General features: G+C 62.6%; 1 protein-coding gene across 2 annotated transcripts in view; it reads right to left on the bottom strand.

The window, feature by feature from the left end:
• Positions 1–11,059: 11,059 nt before the first annotated feature.
• HPCAL1 (hippocalcin like 1) overlaps positions 11,060–19,469 on the bottom strand; it is a 77,514-nt gene continuing 69,104 nt past the window's right edge. For both annotated transcript variants that reach the window (XM_090280901.1, XM_090280902.1), the window contains 3 exons: positions 15,406–15,799; positions 12,738–12,843; positions 11,060–11,284 (listed from right to left, as the gene is read on the bottom strand). In XM_090280901.1, the coding sequence (XP_090137027.1) occupies positions 11,187–11,284; positions 12,738–12,843; positions 15,406–15,783 (582 nt within the window). In that variant the 5' untranslated portion in view covers positions 15,784–15,799 and the 3' untranslated portion in view covers positions 11,060–11,186. The remainder of the gene's footprint in view (positions 11,285–12,737; positions 12,844–15,405; positions 15,800–19,469) is intronic.

Below are 19,469 nucleotides of genomic sequence, written 5' to 3'. Positions count from 1 at the left end.
TTCTTGTCAAAGTGAAACTCAGAACTCAAAACAGACCGCATCCCGGGACCTGAGGTGTCCTGTGTCCGCAGGCTGAGACGAGCCGCGTGAGCTGAAGGGCTCCGCAGAGGGCCCGTGGGTCCTCAGAAGCCGGGGAGCCGCTTCCTGCCGTGGGCAATTCACGGGTCCCCGGGAGGTGGCGATGGAGTTCTGAGAGCGTGGTGGGGTCACGCGGCTGCCAATGCACCCCTGCGTGGTGAAAGATCAGTCCCCCCGGCTCGTGGCCGATCCTAGCCTTGGCCTCCCTCCGTTGCCTTCTGCGAGCGCTGCAGTTCTGTTCAGACGCGCGACCGGGTGCCCGTTGACCGGCTGCTTGGGCAGCACCGCCCTGGCCCTCTGCCCCCAGGGCTGGGTGAGCCAGGCTGGCGGGGGCGCCGGGGAGGGTGGGCGTTGGGGGCGCATGAAGCTTTCTCGGGTGGGTTGAAAATGCTACCGCAACCATGAAGGCTTTAAAAAAAAAATCCACGTGTGTGTCTTCTCCCACGCGAGAACTAAGCCGCCAAAGCGAATGCTTAGCCCACTGTCAAGGAAGCCGGGGTCTGTCCTGCAGCACTGCCAGGTGCCACCAGAGCAGTGACGGAGGCCCCTGGAGGAGGAGACAGGTCGCTCCCCTCCCGGCAGTGTGACTCCTTCCGGGCCGGGCGTGTGCCCAGCGGACCGGTGCCGGGCCCGGGAAGGCCTTTGGACGCGAGAATGACATGATGTGATTTGTGTGTTTTTAAAGATCACCCTGAGTTACCTCTTTTATTTATGGATTTTAAATGTTGTTTTATCTCACTTAGGTTTCTGATATTAATAATGTTTTAAAATTTTGCATTAGAGTTGACCTTCAATATTAGTCTCAGGCGTACGGCCTAGTGGTTAGACATTGGTGTCACTGACAAAGCGGCCCCCCCGAAAAGTCTGGGACGGGGTCTCCTTTAAAAGGGTATTCATCCTGTTCAAGAGGGCCCCCCACCCCTTATCTAATTGTCTTTGAATTTATTGGCACCCTACCGGTTGACCCGGTTCTCTAGGTTGCAGGGGCACAGCCCCGCCCCGCGTCGTCTGTGTGCTGTGAGTTCGCCACCCGACCCTCTTCCGTCCCCATTCATCGCCCCTCCCCCCCCGCCCCCCACCCGCCCACGGTCCCCTTCCTCCCTCCCCCCACCCCCGACCCCCCTGAGACCCCTCTGTGATTTGACATTGGAAATGACACGTGAGGTGTGTCCCGAGAGCGCGTCGGACTCAGACCTGCGATTTTCACCCGGGGGCCGCGCCTCGCCGGTGGGCTGCGAGGACTCGGAGAACACGCGGCCTGTGACCGTTCAGTCAGGGGCGCTGGTCTGTCTTCAAGGCCGTCCTCGCTTTCTTTTCCCGATTCCTCCTTTTTCTCTCCCTGTTTTCTGTTTTCTCAGATGTTTCCCATGAATTGACCGTCCCGTCGGCTGTGCCGACACGGCCGACAGACCGAGGAGAGCCCTCTGTCTGGGCCCCTGCTTGAAACGAGGTGGTCAGTTTTTAAATGGGACCACCTAAGGGAAGGGGTCGGTCCCCTGACTGAACGGGCAGGTGTTGCGTGTTCTAAACATCCGCGTGGCGCCCCGGGTGAAAATGGCCCCTCGCGTCCCATGAAGAGGGCGAGGTGTGCTTCAGGCCCAGAGGGCGGCCGCGCAGCCGAGGAGGCGGGAGACACGAAGGCCGCAGACCGGGGCCACCCGCCCCTCCGAGGCCCGTGAGTGAGTGGACAGGGTGGGGGACCCGAAGGCCCTCTGGGAAGAAGGACGGTGCGGGGGCCTGGGGCACGTCCACAGAGGAGGCGGGGCAGAAGGCCCAGATGGAGCGGAGCGGAGAGGACGGGGGACCCTGCGAAGGGCAGGGCAGGGCGAGCCGTGGGGACAGGGAGGACGGGGGACCCAGGAGAGAAGCAGGGAAGGGGAATAAGGGGACCGTCCATAGAGGGGGCGCAGTACCCCCGTCACCTGTCCCTCATGGAAGGTCCCCTGCCCCCCGCCCTGCCTCCTCCATGGAGAGTTCCCCTCCCCCTCTGCCCTGCCCCCTCAGTGGAGGGGGTCCCACCCTCCTCTCGTGTGCTCCCTCAGTACGTGGTGCCCACTGCGCCTGCCCTCCCCCTTCCACGGAAAGTCCGAATCGCCCTCTCCCCGGGCCCCCTCCACTGAGGGTCCCCTCCCCCACCTGCCTCGTTCCGCCCATGGGGGGTCCCCTAACCTGTCTTCTCCCTCCACGGCGGGTCCCCTACGCCCTCTGTCCTAACACCCATAGGAAGGGTCCCTTACCCCCTCTCTTCTGACCCCGCTATGGAGGGTCCCCAATGCCCTCTGCCCTGCCCCCTCTCTAAAGGGCCCCTTCTCATCTCTGCCCTGTTCCCTCTATGGAGGGTCCCCTCCCCGCTCTGCCCTGTTCCCTCCATGGAGGGTCCCCGCCCCCTCCTGCCCTGACCCTCTATGGAGGGTCCCCTCCCCGCTCTGCCCTGACCCTCCATGGAGGGTCCCCTCCCCGCTCTGCCCTGACCCTCCATGGAGGGTCCCCTCCCCGCTCTGCCCTATTCCCTTCATGGAGGGGCCCTAGGTTTCCCCTTTCCTGCTTCCCAGTGTCTCCTGTCCCCCCTCTTCCCATGACTCCGCCTGCTTGTCCCCTGTCCCCTCTGCTCTGAACTGCTCCATCTGGGTCTTCTGTGCCCCATGCCAAGGTTCCTCTGTGGAGGGTCCCCCTCCCCCCTGTCCCGTTCTTTCTTCCGCAGAGGGTCTCCTGCCCCCCTTGCCCCGTCCCGTCACTCACTGGTCTCTTTGGGGCGTGCGTCCCGGCCCCGCCTTCATGTCTCCTGCCTCCGGGCCGCGTGCCCGCGTCTCTGTACCTGAAGCACATGTCTCTCCCTCTTCATGGGCCTGAATCCTACCTGTGCTCTCGAGCCCCGTGTCAGATGTGATTTCCAATGTCAAATCACAGCGGGATCTTTAAAAACTGCATCACATCATGCCATTCTCGTGCCCACCCGAGGGCCCTGTGTCTGCCCACTGGCCCTGCCCTGACCCCCAGCCAGCCCGGCAGTCTGTGCCCTGGGGGAACTTGCTGTCCTTTGGAGGTGGCTCCCCGCCCCCCCGTCCTCCGTGGGGCCAGTTGTGTCCCAACAGCCAAGTCTGTGTTTCATTAGGACAAGATCTTGGGGAGCCCTTCCCTGCCCCTGCTGGGGAGTGCCTGCGGAGGTCCCAACCCGGCACTGTGAGCACGGGTCACAGATCTAAGACTCTTAAGACGGGTCATAGAGGTATCATGGCAACCATTGCAGGTGAGCCCGGGGTGGGCGTGGGGCGGGGGGGCAAAGGTCAGCCGTTGAGGCTGAATGGAGGGACCGGGAGCCGAGGTTTTGGGTGGCCCCTGGAAGCCAGGAGTGGCTTTGGCAGGGACCTGGGAGGGAACTCTCCCGTCAGTGTGCCTCCGGGGCCTCGGCTCTCTGACCCGTCACGGCACCTGCGATCCGGCGCACGCTCTGTGGTGTGGCTGCTGTGTCTGAGGCCCTGTGTTGGGGCCGCAGTAGAAAACCAGTGTGGTCCCCCTCACTGCCTAGTCACGTCGCCTGAGCCTGTTGTTTTCATGGCTCTCAGCATCTCCCGAAACACAATGGTGCTGTCGTTTGCCCCTCTGTCCGCCAGCCGCTCTCAGCCCCTGAAAGGTGGGCTGTGCGGACCCCGCCCCCGAGACCCAGGCCCAGCCAGGGGCTACAGAGGAGCGGAGGAGGGCACACGCTTCTGATATCATGACATTTCATTTGGTTGTTAAAACTGATTCATCCGCACAGGCTTCCCCAAACCGCTTTACAGTATCTCCAATCAACGAGCGCCCCAAGGAAAACCACCCTTTGACTCTCTTGTCCCCGCTGCGTGTCAGTATTTGGTTGAGTCGCGCAGGGGCCGCTCTGTGAGCGGCCTCGTGGAGGGGGAGGGTCCTGACCACAGACTCTTTCCCACCGGGATGGGCCTCCTGTCCCCCGTGCCCGTGCGCCAGCCGTGTGGCCTCTGGTGGCCGGCTGTCCCTGCTTGCTGTCGCTTGTGGCGGGGCTGGGGGGCCTCCACCCCTGGGCCGCGCCGGCCCTGATGGTCTCAGTTCCTCGCGTTTGAGTTTTCGCTCGCTTCTTCCTCTCTGCAGCATCGGTAGTGGGCGCAGCTCTGGGACGCTGTGTGGCTGCCGGCCTGCGGTGGGGCCGGCGGTGTGGGGGGGCCCTCCTGAGTCCCCCCCGTAGCTGTCCCACACCCAGCCCACCGCCTCTGGTTCTGTCGGAGGTTCCCGGGGCCAGTTTCAGGGAGGGACAGAGTGAGGTCAGGACCTGACCTCTTCTTCCCAGCTCACCGGTGGGGAACCTGAGGCCCCCGCAGAGGGAGTGCCTGCGCAGGGCACACGATGTCACGAGGCCCCGGGCGGTCTGGCTCCAAAACCTCACCTGAACCGTCAGCCTGTGTCCGGCGTGAGGCCAGGGGAGGACCCCGAGCAGTGGGAGCCCCCGCGCCCCTCCCCCACTGCCCCGAGGCTCCTCTGCGGTCCCAGCTGCAAAGCTGCGGAGCCCCCTCCACCCAGGGGCTGTGTCCGTAGACAGGCCGGTGTGGGAGAGCACCCTGGGCCCCTGCAGGCCCCGGCCCCCGGGCTGCCCTGCTCTCAGCCAGCCCTGCTGTGGGACAGACAGCTGAGCTCCCCGACCCTGGCCCCCACCTCCTGAGATGGCCGTGGTCGGTCCCCTCCTCCGCCTGCCCCCTGAGCCGTGCACTCTCAGAAGCAGGGCCGTCTCCTCCCTTTCTGGTCTCAGGCTCAGGCCCTGGTGCTCAGCGGGTGCGTCGCTGACCTGACACCCACGGGTTCCCTGAGAAGTGGGGGTGGGGAAGCGCTTCCGGACCGGGCCACCAGAGGGCAGGCGCGCACAGCGGGGTCCCGGGCACCAGGGATAAGGGGCCGGGGGGGGGGGGGGTGGCTCCCCGGGCGCCCCACCTCCAGGCCTGGGGACAGAGGCAGGCTAGGGGCAGCGGCTGGGCATCTCCCCGCTCCTGCTGCCCGCGCCAGCCCGGGCTCCAGGGTCCTCCTTCCCTCTTCCCTCCTTCTCTCGCCCCTTCCAGAGTCCCGGTCTGTCTGGACTTTGTGCGACGCTGGGCCTGGCTCCTTTGGTCTCTGCGCCTCAGTCTCCTCATCTGTACAAGGGGTACAAATCAGGACCCCCTGCTTTTGTGCGCCCCCCCGTAAGCCAGGGCCTGGGGGCCCTCGGTGTGGGGCCAGGCTTCCCTCGGCGGGACGCTGCCCCGCTCTCAGGGCGGTGAGCAGGCTGTGGCCAGGGCAGAAGTGGGAGTCTGCTCCCCAGGGGTCCTGCTGCTCCTCCCCTGGTGAGCGGTGTCGCAGGGCCACCGCAGCATCTGTGGGTCTGTGTGGGGCTGGCTGGAGAAGCGGGACCGGAACGGCCGCTCCTTCTCTGGCCCGGAGGCCGCTGCGGCTGCTTGTGCTACAGTGTCCACGGGACGTCACCTGGGGCTCCTTCTCTGGCCTGGATGCAGCTGCAGCTACTTGTGCTACAATGTTCCCGGGACGTCAGCTGGGTCCACTCCATTCATGATAAGCCACCAGACGGGCAGGACGGTGTGGCCAAGTGGGCGGGCGGGAGGATGAAGGAATCAAACAAATTCATGCTGACGGAGCACCTCCCTCCCCCAGCCACGGGAAGGCTGCCAGTTGCTTTTCGTTGCTTAGGTTTTCTTTTCCCATAAAAAACGAGTCTTTAATATAGGAAACCTAGCAAACCATGAAAAAAGCAAAAGAAAAATAGATTTTTTGCAAAAATGAACTTGTTTTTGGAAATAAAATTCAGGGCAGGGTGTGTCTGAAGGTTGGGGCTCCGGAGCACTTTGCCATCCTCCCTCTGACCTCTGTGTCTATTCAAAGTCAGTGATTTTCTTCCTCCAAACTTCGAACGAACCTACGGATGCACACGCGGCCCTTACTCCTTAGTACAGTGGGCGGGCTGCGAGGGGCGCCCCTCCCGAATCCCCGCATTCGCTGGCCCGCTGTCCAGCTGCCCCCTTGACAGCCACTCCCCTCCGCATCTCTTTGGGGTTCCCAACAACAGTCTCAGGGACACAGCGATGTCAGGTCACCTGGGCCTCTGGCCTCAGGGGTTGCTGTGGTGGCACCTGAGTCGGGAGGACCGTCCTCAGCTGTGGTCCCAGTGGGGAGGGCTGAGCAGGACTCTGAGGGCCTCCGGGCGCGCTGAGCTCAGGGCGCTGCGGGTGGACTGAGGCACAGAGTCTTTGGAAAAAAGGGCGGCTCCACAGGAGGGGCGGGGGGGGGCATGGGCCCTTGCCCTGGGGGGCCTGGGAGCTGCCCCTCCAGCTCCTGACCTGCCCCTGGGCTGTGCAGGCTCAGCTCCATGGCTTGACAAATAGGGCTGCCACATACAGCAAATCAAACATGGAATATTAGCTGAGACACAGGAAAGAACTGAGAGATTACTTCTTGTTTATCTGAAATTCAAATTTATGGTAATTGGGCACCCTATTGACAAGGCCTCTGAGTCCAGGGTACCAGGAACCCAGCCTCAGATTCTGGAGCCTGGGTGGCCCACGGAAAGTTAGGTGCCCCTGCAGGCCCCAGCCTCCCCATCTGTCAGGGGGTGGGGTGGGGCAGGCCAGGCAGCTCCCGGGTAAGTCGGGCCCAAGCAGCTCAGAAATCAGCTCCGGGAGCCCTTAGGAGTTCAGACCTCCAAGCCCAGGAGGGCCCTGCCGGCCACAGCCACCAGGGGGCAGCAGCTCCGAGGGCTTGAGGTTCCTCTGCGGGTCACAGTCCCTGACCCAGTTGTTAGGTCACTTGGTCAATCAGCAAACGCTGACAGAGCCCATGGGGACAGGAGCACTGTGGGGACAGGAGTGTGGCCTGACTCTGGGAGATCCAGTGCCTGCCACGGCAGGGTACCCAGGGCTTTGAGGAAGTGACTCCAGGCTCCTCCCCCGAATCCTTCCTGAGTCCCCTCCCACCCCAGGGAAGCCCACCCTGAGCTCAGTCCTGGCCTCCTGCCTCAGGCCCAGTGGGCAGCTGGTGGGGCTCCACAGTCTGTCTTCTTGCTGCCCCCTGCTGTTGGCAGTGAGTCATGCCCACCCCCAGCCCCTGAGCAGCAGGTGAGGGCTGCGGGGAGCAGAGGGTGCTGCCCTCGCCCAGCCCCAGCCCCTGAGCGAGCCCTAAAGCCAGGATCCAGGTCCTTGTCTCCACCCACCAGTCCCAGTGCAGCCTGTTTCCCACCTCTGCACGGGTCCGTCGGAGCTCTTCCCACCCTGGGGCCGCCTCACAGGGGCCCCTGGTCCTAGCCCGGCTCTGGCCCCACATCTAGAGGAGCAAGGGGCCACTCCCAGCGCTTGCTCTGAGCCGGAGTCAGGCAGACCCTGGCCCATGGCGGGGGCCCTGCATCCCCCCACACTGCCCGCTGACATGGAAGGTCAAGGTCAGTGACCCTGGCTCTCTGAGTCCTGTCCTACTGGTGGGACAGGGAAGGTCCTGTCCAGGGTCACGTAGGTTAAGCTGGGACTTATGTGCCAGGTCCCATGTGGGTGCATTTCCTGGCAGTCGGGGTGGGTGGGCCACACGCTGGCGCATTCATTGTCCGCTCGCTTCTCACTGAGCAGCTCATTCTAAGCCGAGCCTGGCACGGCTCTGCGGGTGAAGGCCAAGGTGAGCCAGGCGGCAGCAGGCGAGGGGACGTGGGGAGTGCAGGGAGTGTGCAGGGAGGAGTGGGGGCCGCTCCCGGAGCAGGGGAGTCCGCACTGGCGTGAGGGGGGGCAGGAGGAGGCCGGGGAGGGGAGAGGGGCTAAGTGGTATTGGGAGACTAACTCGGGGTGGTGAACACGCAACACCATACAGAGGGATGTGTTACAGAACCGTAAGCCTGACACCTCTGTGACTTTATTAACCAATGCCACCCTATTCAATTCAATAAGAAAAGTAATTTTGTAAAAAGGAATGGCCTGGATGTGGACAAGTGATATTCAAGGAGGCGCCCGTCAGCCCCCGTTGGGGCCGGAGCAGGGCGGGCGCCCTACAGCGGGAGCAGAGCTGAGCCCACTGCCAGCCAGGGGCCGATGGGCTGGGGTTTCCCACGCCACCCGCCGGGAATGGGCTTCAAGGGCTGCCACTCAACACAGCCTCACACACGTCCCCAGGAGCCACCCCCCTGCCGACACAGCCCCGGGCCAGCTGCTCTGGACCCTCGACGCCAAGTCTGCACAGGACGGCCTGGATGTGCCACTGTGACACCTCACTCGCTCCACACTGGACCCGTCCCGAGAGCTATGCCTGCCGATCCAGCCACTCGCTACACACCGGTCCCCCTCACACACAGGCAGATCCTGCACAGACACACGCAGACACACACCACACACACCGCCGAGCGAAAGGGGCGCTGTCGGGGTGCGGGGTCAGACGACCTGGCTAGTTCTGACTCTGCCGCTGATGTGTCTGAGGGGCAGGCGGCAGCCCCGGAGGGCTCTGGGGGCAGGTCCCTTCCCTTCTCTGCTTCACTTCCCTGCTTCCCTGCAGGTGGGGCACCGGCACCACGAAGGCCCTGGTGAACGGTAACTGGTGTCAGCAGGATGGCAGTGCTGGGGACGCTGTGTGACAGGCAGCCAGGGCACACGCGTGCGCACAAGCTGTGGGCACACTCGGCTCCTCCGGCCAAGGCCAGGATGGGCTCAGGGTGCCCTTTAAGGACGAGGAGGGCAGGCGGCCTGGCTGGCCCTTGGAGATGGCCCTCCCTCAGGTCTGGGCCCCAGGGAGGCCCACCCCCAGCTGAGTCCTGGAAGCTGCTGGGGAGAGCTCACAGGTGACGGAGAGCGGAGCCCCACTCTGCCCCCCTCTCCCCCCCCAGACCCCTGCACTCACCGCCTGGCTCCTCCGGCCCCGGTAGTGCCCTGTCTGGCCACGTCCCAGGCCCACTCTCCAGAATGTTTGCCCAGCAACACCCCTCCATCCAGCGCAGGCTCACTGCGCGGCTTCGCCGCTGTGACTCCAACACCCCCCACTGCAGAGATGCGTCCTGCCGGATGCCTCCCTGGGAACCCGACACGGGGTCGCTCTGCTCTGTGCCCACTGGGCAAGGTCCCCATGGAAGAGAAGCACTGCCCTTGACCCTTGGCCAGTTCCATGTGGTAAAACCGAGGCCCCTCTGTGGGAGGGAGACTCCCCACGGGGCGGACTTGTCAGAGGCACCATCCTACCTCTTGCTGGCAAACTGGCTCCACCACGAGGCCACCCGGCCTCGACCGCCAGCCCCGCCCAGGGGCGCCATTCACCCGGCTGTGGCTGTGGGCATGTGGTCAGAGCCTTGCGGCTAACCAGCTCGGGAGGCCCTTGCAGATGGACAGGCTCAGGCTAATCATTTCTATTCGGGGGCATGAAATCTTAAAGGGTCGTAAGATTACTGAAATCAACCAAACAATGCCCCGCTCTGACGGCCTGCGTGAGGCAGGCTCCCAGCCGCAGGCTCAGCCCCCTTGCCTCGCTCGCCTGCCTCCTGGTTTCGCCTCTTCTGCAGCCGAGGCTCAGAGAGGGCCCGTGGGCAGGTGTGACGGATGCTGCCGGTGCCCACCTGGAGCACAGACCCGTCCTGTTCACCTCCTGGTGCCATGCCCTGCACGGGGGCAGGCCATCCTCGTCAAGGGGGCATCTTGACCAGCCAGTCATGGTCACCTCACGTTTCTGGCCAAAGCCTGGCCCGGGTTTTGGCCAATGAGAAGTGAAACTGCTGGGAAGGGAGAATTCTAGAAGGTTCTCCTCAAGGAAGAACAGAGGACAAGGCTGCTTCTCTTCCTGCCTGTGGACAGTGCAGCCCAGGACAGTGGCAGGCGTGTGGGGACGCTGAGAAGGCAACCGTGGGGACAAAAGCTGACTGTGAGGCTGGGGGCGGTGTGGGGAGGAGTGGACGGAGCCTGGGGGTCCGCGAGCTGCCCAGGCTGCCTTGGACAAACGTCCCTACGGCTGAAGCACCTTCCGCGGGGGTTTCTGTTGCTGGGACCAGAAGTATCTCGATGGCTTGCCCCCAGGGTCTGGCTGATGGCCCTGGGCGCCCTCTGTCCTCACTGGTGGGAGCTGTCCTGCCACCTTGCTGATTTAGCCACAGGGCGGGGGGAGGCGGGAGGGAGGAGTGGCACCGTCAAACCTGCCACGAAGTCATCTTTTATTTCCAGCGATATTTCCTGGATTGGGTCGATACTGAAGAACAGGCTGCATGAGATTTACAGACACAGTGAGGGCCACCGGGAGGCAGGAGGGGCCGCGGGTATAGACAGCAGCTGGACCTGCGGGACCCACCTTGACAGGGCGCGGCGAGGGCCACGGCCACAGAACGGGGCTGCCACGGGCCAACACACGACTCTGAGAACTCTGTTTATTGGATCACTTTAATACAGGAAATGCCGGACTGATCAACAGAACAAACCTGACAGACGCCGCGTTCACCACGTGGACAGGAGGGTCTGCAGGGCAACGGGCATGCATGCACTTCCCTGGGAAGGGGGCCGGCTGAGGACATAAATACCACAAAAGAACCAGGCTCGGCGGGGTCACAGGCCACGCGGGACCACGCTTCAGAGGCCGTCGAGGCATTACGTACAAGACCTACACGCGACACTTCACATCACCATACGTGTGATTTAGACATCCCAGGAAGGAGACCACAGCACAGACGTGCGAGCGGCTTTGGTCAGAGAACACAACGAGCTGGGTGCTGCCATGCGCGGGGAGGGCTGGCCGCCTGCTCTCCCTCCGTTCTTGTCCTCACCTTGCCCCCGGAGTCCCCTGCAGTCACAGAATAAATTAGCTGGCCTTGGCGCCATCTCAGAAAGTCCCACTGGTGTCCTCGGTGGTGTCCTCTGGGCTCCCTGCGGGCGGGCAGGGGCCCTGGAAGCGAGAACTCTGAGCCTTGTGAGTACACATCCCTGGAGGTCACCCTGGACGGGATGGGGCGGGGGGAGGCCAGGAGCAGGAGGGAGGTGCAGCCGCTGGGCCAGGCAGGTGCCGCGTCACCGGGCCGGGCCGGGAGAGCAGGAATGATGGAGGAGGCGTCCACGTTTGCAAGCGAAGCTTAAATGGCGGGACGAGCCTGTGTTTCTCTGTCACTGCCCAGACGCCGGGCCTCAGAACTGGCTCGCGCTGCTGGGGTCGCACTGTAGCAACCGGACGATGGAGGGGTCGCTCTTGGCACCTTTGATGAACTCTTCCAGGGACAGCTTGCCTGTGGGGGAGGACAGGGCATGGGTGTCAGTCAGGGCTCGTGGTTCTCCAGCTCCCAGAGCGTGGGCCCAGCCTCCATGTCAGGGCCAGCGGCTCCGGTTCCGGTCCTGAGCCAGCGTGAGGCTGGACGCTCGCTGTCCAGGCGCCACTTGCTTCGTGGGCTTTTCTGGAAAAACCCTTGGTGCTTTCCCGGCTCACGGCAGAGCATCAGGCCACTGAAGGTCACACGCCCAGTATGGCAGCGTGCGTGGCAGGCGGTCAGCCTAAGCCCTTTCAGGATCACCCCACACTTTACCTACAAAGGATGTGACTTGGCCGGAATGAACGTGGCCTCAGCCGCTAACCCCCAACTAGTCCAGGGCTGACGGGGCCCGAGGCCGCCCATGCTCCCGGCCAGCTGGGACAGTCACTCTCTGCTTCTGCACCATCTGCCCCGGGTGGTGGGGGGGAGTACTAGAGAGACCGGCCACACTGAGGGTGCGGTGGTGCCCCCCTCCCTCATCCTCAGTCCGTAAGTCCTGCCCCACTTCCCTGTCACTTCTAGATCAGGAAAAGGAAAGAAACTCGAGTTCCAGAGGAAGCCATGCTGGTGAAACAATGTGCCCTCCCCAGCATCCCTGTCCCAGGGCACAGGGCTCTGTTCTGTGGCTTGTGCCCCGAGGAGCCAACGGCCCGCCTGTGCTGACACTACACCTGTGCGTGTGTTAGGGGGCAGGGGGCGTGCAGTGGGGACAACAGGCCCATGCCCAGCGCACGGCAGAGGGAGGAGGGGCCCACTCCCACGCGGCCCCCACCTCAGGGACTCCATGTGCAGGGTGCGCCTTGGGCACCGCCTCAGGGCCCCTGGAGGATTCACGGGCAGGAAGCTTTGGAGGGGTTAGCCCTGTTAGCAAGCTTCTGCCAGGAGCCAGGGGCCGGCAGCAGAGGACAGACACAGCCCATCCACGGGGACCTCCTGCTGTGCAGCAGAGAGGGGCGCCCCTCCCGCGGGCCCCCAGTAGGCAGCAGGCCAGGGGCCCCACAGAGACTGAGCAGCAATGCCCAGGCAGGAGGGGAGGGGACGGCCACCTTCCCCAGGAGACGTCCTGGGACCCTTCGCTGATGCCAGAGGGCTCTTGCCCCTTGTCTCTGTCCCTCAGCTGCTGGAACTTGTAGCTGTGGCTCCGCAAACCCTCAGGAAGGGGACGTCAGCACTCACACCATGCCCACAGGGCTGCTGGTATCCAGGTTTAGAAACTTGGAGACAAGGGGCTCAGTGACACGCATGCACAGAGGACAGAGCCAGGTTGCAGCCCCAGGTCTCCCTGACTCCAGCTCCTGGCCTTTCCTCGGCACAACAGAGGGATGGGGGCGGGGGGGGGGGGCGCAGAAGCTGCAGAAGGGGAGGCAAGTGTCCCACACACGTCCTTGCTCCCTGCAGCATTGCGCAGACACTCGGGGACCCCACCTCCTACCATCATTGTTGGTGTCCATCTGCCGGAAGATCTTGTCCGTCCGTTTCTCCGGGGTGGACTCATCCTCAGGCATCTTCATCACGGAGGACACCATTTTGTAAATAGCCTGCAAAGGGGCACATGGGAGCACGCGCTCAGGAACTCTGGAGCCTTCCTGGGTAAATGGCGCCAGTGTGGGTCTCTGTCAGGCCCACATCACGGCACGGAGAGGCCGGGATGCTCATGGGCCCTCGGGACCCTTCCCAGCAGGAGGAATGTCCCTGCTACACCTCGCAACTCGGGTGAGCATCGCAGACAGGAGGGCAGGCAATGGAAGCCAGGAACGCTTATGGGAAGTTCAAGAGCAGCAAAAGGAGTCCACGGCGACAGTCGGAAGATGGGGCCGTCCACGGTGGGAGGTGGGGCAGTGCCCGGGAGGCGCCCAAGAGAGCCTCCTGGGGGGCTGGGGGCGCTGGGCAGCTCGCCGAGGGCGGTGCCGCTGCAGGCCTGCGTTTGCACAGCCCCTCACGCTGCTCGCTCTGCCGGGACCCCTCCGCTAGGCGCTGCTTAGACCTCACTTAAGGATAAAAAAGACTCAGGCGCTGAAACCCCGGGGGCAAATGGCATACCCAGCCCGAAGAGGGTGGCCCCAGGGCGGCCCAGGGCTCCCAGCAGGACGTAGAGCTGTCAGCTTAGGGCTCGGCTGCCTGGGGGCTCTGTCCCAGGGTCCTGGCCCAGTGGTGCCCCCAGCCCCCATGCAGTGGGGTGTGTGTGTGTGTGTGCGCGCGCGCGCATGCCCCCCAGCCCCCCCATGCCGTGGGGTGTGTGTGGCTGTGTATGCGTGCTCCCCAGCCCCCATGCAGTGTGTGTGTGTGTGTGTGTGTGCGCGCGCGCATGCCCCCCAGCCCCCATGCAGTGTGTGTGTGTGTGTGTGTGTGTGCGCGCGCGCGCGCATGCCCCCCAGCCCCCCCCATGCCGTGGGGTGTGTGTGGCTGTGTATGCGTGCCCTCCAGCCCCCATGCAGTGGGGTGTGTGTGGATGTGAGTGCACATGTGTGCACGCCCCCCAGCCCCCATGCAGTGGGGTGTGTGTGGATGTGAGTGCACGAGTGTGCACGCCCCCCCAGCCCCCATGCAGTGGGGTGTGCGGGTGTGGGTGTGTGTGCCAGGAGGAAGGCAGCACCCCTGTGGGACTCTGCCCCAGGAGAGGCTTGCCTGGGCTCTCACACCTGAAACACCACAAGTCTGGGAGTCCTTACATCTCAAAAGCAGGGCATTAAAAAATTAACAAACAAACAAAAGCCAAGGCAAATGACCCCGAGGGAGGTTTCTAGAATCTACTGTCCCTCCCCATCCTCACTGTCTCCCATTAGCATCCTCCCTCGTGCTTCAGGGCCATCTGCACTGAGCCACATCTTCCAGGGCCAGGACGTCCTGCTGGGGCTGGGCTGGCACCCACACAGGGCAGAGCGAAGCCAAGACCCTCTGAGGTCTCTGGTGGGCCCGGGGGTACGTAAAACAGAGAAAGGTGTAGCAGCTGGGCGTCCCAGCCAGCCGGTGAGGACCCACCCAGGGGAACGTTCTCAGGGTTCCAGCACTTGGTTTGGGGGCGCGGCAGCCAGAACCCCTTTGCACAGGTGTGGCCGCCCCTCACTGTTCTGAACCATCCTACCAGGGTCTCTAAGTTTCAGCTTGGTCAGTGACAGGCAGGCACGTGGCCTGGGAGAAGTGACTCCCGAGAAGGGGAATCCTGACGTCCTCCAGCACGACAACCACCGGGAGTGACACGGACCAGAGTTCCCCAAACCAGTGTGGTTCAGTCTCGCTGTGCGGAAACTACCTTGGGAAGTGGCCGGTCACTCCTCAGGCCACTTGCTGCTGGCCTAGGAGTTCATGGGTCTACCACCCTCAGCTCAGACTCAGCCTGGAGGCCCCCTGCAGGCAGAGAACGCCTCTTCTGAGGACTTCCGGACCGAACCCTGCAGGCTCCAGGGCGGAGCGCAGAGGGGACACCAGGGAGTAAAGCTCTGGTCCTCCACAGCTGTCACACACCTAGGCAACGAGACTCGGTTTCCTTCTGGAAGACAGCTCACCTGCCAGAGCCATTGACAGGCGTGAAGGCAGAGAGGGGTCTCATGCAGGGGCCTGAGCGCGCTCTGTGCCCACTTCTGGGTGTGTGTCCGTACCTCACAACTGCACGGCTGGGGACAATACGAGCTGTGTGGCATTTCCAATCTGGGGCCTCACAAAGGCCTGGGCAGGTTCCTCTGCCACTGCCCAGGGTCCAGTCCGTTATTGTAATTCTCAGCTCTGTTAATTCTTAGGAGATCTGCCCCCTGAGCCTCAGGTTTTGTGAAATGCTGAGAACCACCCCCATGTGGGGCTGTGAAGACCACAGCTGATCCAAGTGTTTAAGTCAGGCCTGATGGCCGGCAAGGGACACTCCTCCTCACTGCTGGCAGGGACCCGCCCTTCAGGGGGCAGCCGCTCACTTTCAGAAGAAGAGGGGGGCGGGGCATGGGGACAGGGAGCCCCAGCTCAGCGGGCGCAGCGCCGGCCCCGCCCCCACCCCGGCCGCCGCCCCGCCCCCACCCCGGCCGCCGCCCCGCCCACCCCGGCCGCCGCCCCGCCCCCACCCCGGCCGCCGCCCCGCCCCCACCCCGGCGGCCGCCGCCCCGCCCGGGCCGCACCTGCACGATCTCCAGCATCTCGCCGCGGCTGATGTAGCCGTTGCCGTCCAGGTCGTACATGCTGAAGGCCCACTTGAGCTTCTGCTCCAGCTTGCCCCGCGAGGTGACGCTCAGCGCGATGATGAACTCCCGGAAGTCGATGGTGCCGTCGCCGTTGGTGTCGAAGGTGCGGAAGACGTGCTCGGCGAACTTGGAGGCGTCGCCGTAGGGGAAGAAGTTGGCGTAGATCTTCTTGAACTCGTCCACGGTCAGGTGGCCGGTGGGGCAGTCCTTGAGGAAGCCCTTGTACCACTCCTGCAGCTCGTGGTCCGTGAACTCCGTGTTCTCCCGCAGGTCCTGCAGCACCTCGGGCCGCAGCTTGCTGTTCTGCTTGCCCATGGCGGCCGCGCTGCACCTGCAAGGGCAGGACGCTGCTGGGGACGGGGGGGGGGGGGGGCAGGCCGGGCTCCCCACCGTCCACAGCCACTGAGCAGGCTGATGACTGTGCCCCGCGTGTCCTGGGCCCAGGGCTGGAGAGGCCCCCAAAAGGCCGCCCGTCCCTGGGCACGGCTCGTCTCCGCCCCTCGTCACCTACCAGCCCCGGTTCCCTTCCTTCCCCAGCACACGGCCCAACAGCGCTGCCCGGAGCCCCTGGCTGCCTGGTGGGCAGGGCCGGTGCTCTGGCAGATGGAATGCGGACGCAGTGATTCCGCCGCTTCCAGGCCGGGCCCGTGGCCTCTCCCCTGCCTGCACACCGACTGCAGCCCCCGCCCCTCCCCTGCCATCCCCAGCGCGGGCGGCCAGCCCCGACCCACAAAACTGGAGGGACTTTCTCTGGAGAAACTGTATCACCCTTGCGCCCTCTGGCAAGACCTGAAAACACATTTGAGGTCCTCCCCAGAAAGCGGGCCACCCTATCAGCTGCTATTTTTGTTGTCAAGAAATGGTAAGATATTAGTCACAGAGAATGAAGATAATCCAATGTTGCCCATCTTTGAAAATCTTGAGAACTCTGAACAAATATTTAATAAGAACAAATATTTAACATGAACATAGCACTACCACCTGGTTATTTCAGGGAGACAGAGGCATGGCGCATGGTCCTGCTTCCAAGCCCTGATCAGGCCCGAGCACACGGGCCAGTAAGTCACACGGGTCCATCTGAGCAGCAAACACGCTAACAGCAGGAACACTTGTGCTGTGCTGGGCGCTGGGCACCATTTCACAAGCGGTGATGCTGAGTCCCAGGGCCGCTAGGGAATTTGCCCAGGGTCCCACAGCTCACGGAGCTAGGCTGTGAACACTAGTCCATCTTGGGTTGGACACAGAGCTCTACCATCGACCTGACCCCTGGAAGGCGGGCAGGGCAGGCTGGGCAGCATGTCCAGCGGTAATGCGGCTGGGAGAAACTGAGTGATGTGTCCAGGAAACAAAAGAGATACATTTTAGCCCTGGCTGGTGTGGCTCAGTGGATTGAACACTGGCCTGGGAACCAAAGCGTCGCCAGTTCAATTCCCAGTCAGGGCACAGGCCTGGGTTGCAGGCCAGGTCCCCAGTTGGGGGCACACAAGAGGCAACCACACACTGATGTCTCTCTCCCTCTCTTTCTCCCTCCCTTCCCCTCTCTCTAAAAATAAAGAAATAAAATCTTTAAAAAGAAATCCCTCCCCCTTAGGAAAAAAAATACATTTTATTTTGGAGAAAAACTATCACGAAATGGATAGAAAAACATGATTTCCTGCCATCGTCTTGAATGTTGAGTTAGTAAAATCATGGCTGATGGGAGACCACATTTTTGAGAACGAAGGTGCAGGACTATGCCACCTCCCAAAGGGAGACCCCACTGCTCTGACCTGGGACACCCACCTCCGCCAGTTTGATAGCTCAGCCACGCCCAGTTAGCTGAACTAAAGGGGTGTAGAGTATAACCGTTTTTATAGTCGGGACATTAATGCTATGATAGGAAGTTCAAGACAACTGCAAGGCGGTCGGAGACAACCCGGGGCACCGGCTGAAAATCCAGAGCTCGGCTGATACGCGGAGAACTTCCCCAAGAGCACACGCTGAATGCACAGGGAAAGGGTTCTTCTGAGGTTGGCTGCACAGCAGTGTGAGTGTGCTTAACAATGCGGAACCGGACGCTCAGAAGTGGCTACGGTGGCCAAGTCTATGTTACGCGTATTGCTCCACAATTAGAAAGGAGGGACAGGTTTCCTGGGGGGTGGAGAAGTAGGTGGGGCAGGGAGGTGTGAGAGGACCCCCCTGAGGGACTTCCTACCATCTTCCTCAGGCCCCATCCTGGCCTGATAGTCTAGCTCCCTGGGTCTGGAGGCCCCCGGGGGGAGATTCCTGTGTCCCTATCTGAGGAGGGGAAGCCTCTCATCACAAGGGGGACCCAACCAAGAAAGGCAGCATAGTCCGGGAAGGCGGCTCTGCCTTCCCTGGAAGAATCTGGAAACACCTCTGGAAATCCCGCGAGCCTCATCACTCCCTGCACTGTGTCCTGCGCCACTTTGTTGTGGGGAACGCTCATGCACACACAAGCCTGCTCTGCTCCCCAGAAGCCTGCGCCCAGGAGCGCAGGCCGTCCTCGCCGCGGCGTGCTCTTGGGGCCGGTGCCAGCGGGTTCCTGTCCACAGCTGAGTGCCTGGGGACGCAGGCCCTCGTTCTCACGGCTCTGGGCTGCTTACGGCACAGGCACGTTGGGGTGGGGGCAGAAAGTGACGTGAAGCGGGGCGTGCTCCACAGAGGAATCATTCATCCCCATGGGGCTCAGGCAGTTCACCTAGGAGGCCGGCAAGTGGAATCAGAACTGAATGATGAGGACTTTAAAAGGCCACTGCAGGTGTGATCTCTCCCGGCCACCTCTAGGGAGCAACGGCAGACTCCAGGCCCTGGGGAGGTGGCCCTGTCCTGGGCAGAGAAGGGCAGACGGCATCTGTGCCCTTCCCTCCAAGTCAGCAGGTGAGAGACAAGCTGCGAGGGGCCAGAGCCTCCAGGAGGGCGCTGAACTGAGGTCCCCCCATTAACTGTCTCCGCCGAGCCTTTGGCAAGCGCTCGCAGGCCAGCCTGGCGCGCGGGGCGGTGCGTGTGGGGCCTTGGCTTATAGCGCAGCCGCTCGGAAGAGGGGCGGCTCCGGTCCCAGGGCCCCGCGTGGGAGCAGCGGCCTGGGGAGGCTCGGGCTGCAGTGCGGCTGGGAGGACGCTAGAGGCCGCAGCGGGGCAGGCATCCCAGCACCTGAACAGGAGGCCCCGCCTCCTGGCGTCTTGACCCCGCCCCTGCCACGCCCCCTCCACCTGCCGGCTGCCTCTCTTTCTCCATCGATAAGCTAGATTTGTCCAACGCAGTAATAACTACCAGTCTTGAATTCGTACACGTGTCCTAAGAGTAAAATGCACATTGGATTTAGTCGGCTTTATTTGGAGAAAATAATGTGAGCTATCGCGTGAATAATTTTTCTATCCTGATTACATGTGAAATGAAAAATGATACCATTTGAGATACAGTGGGTTCAATTAATCATACTGGTAACATTAATCTCACTTGTTTCTTTCTGATTTTTTAAATATGGCTACTATAAAAGTTAAAATTATACACTTATGCGGCATTGTGTTTCTCGTGGCTGCTCAGACCTGGGCGATCCCTGGGACACTGGACCTGTGGTTCCCCAAGGGGGACTCTTCAAGTTCATGAGCGGGGCCCTGTTTACAGGCCCAGAGCTCGCTGTAACCCACCCAGGAGAGGCGCCTTTGTTTAGTCCACTCCTTGGTGCCCTTCAGTGAAAGATAATGGTGTTTGCATTTCACAATTAGGGGTGAGTGCCACACGTTTCTATTTTCAGCAGCTTCAAGAACTTTGCCAGAGGCCAGCTGCTCTGAAGACCCTAGCCGATGCTGGCTAAGGCGTAAGGCAGGGGGCAGGGGCTGCAGAAAGGGGATGTCCTTCCCCTCTTTGGAGGGTGGAAAGGCAGAGCCCCTGAGTCGGATCTGGGGAAGGAAGAAGTTATAACACCCCTGGAGCCGACAAGCACAGGTGGGGGGGGCCTGGATCCAATGCCACCTGCCGACCTAGGGGCCCATTTCCGA

This window comes from Furipterus horrens, unplaced genomic scaffold (genome assembly GCF_987537825.1).
Source record: "Furipterus horrens unplaced genomic scaffold, mFurHor1.1.pri manual_scaffold_6, whole genome shotgun sequence".
Classification (NCBI taxonomy): domain Eukaryota; kingdom Metazoa; phylum Chordata; class Mammalia; order Chiroptera; family Furipteridae; genus Furipterus; species Furipterus horrens.
Note: the sequence above shows the minus strand (reverse complement) of the source record. Positions and strands in the feature narration are given on the sequence as shown.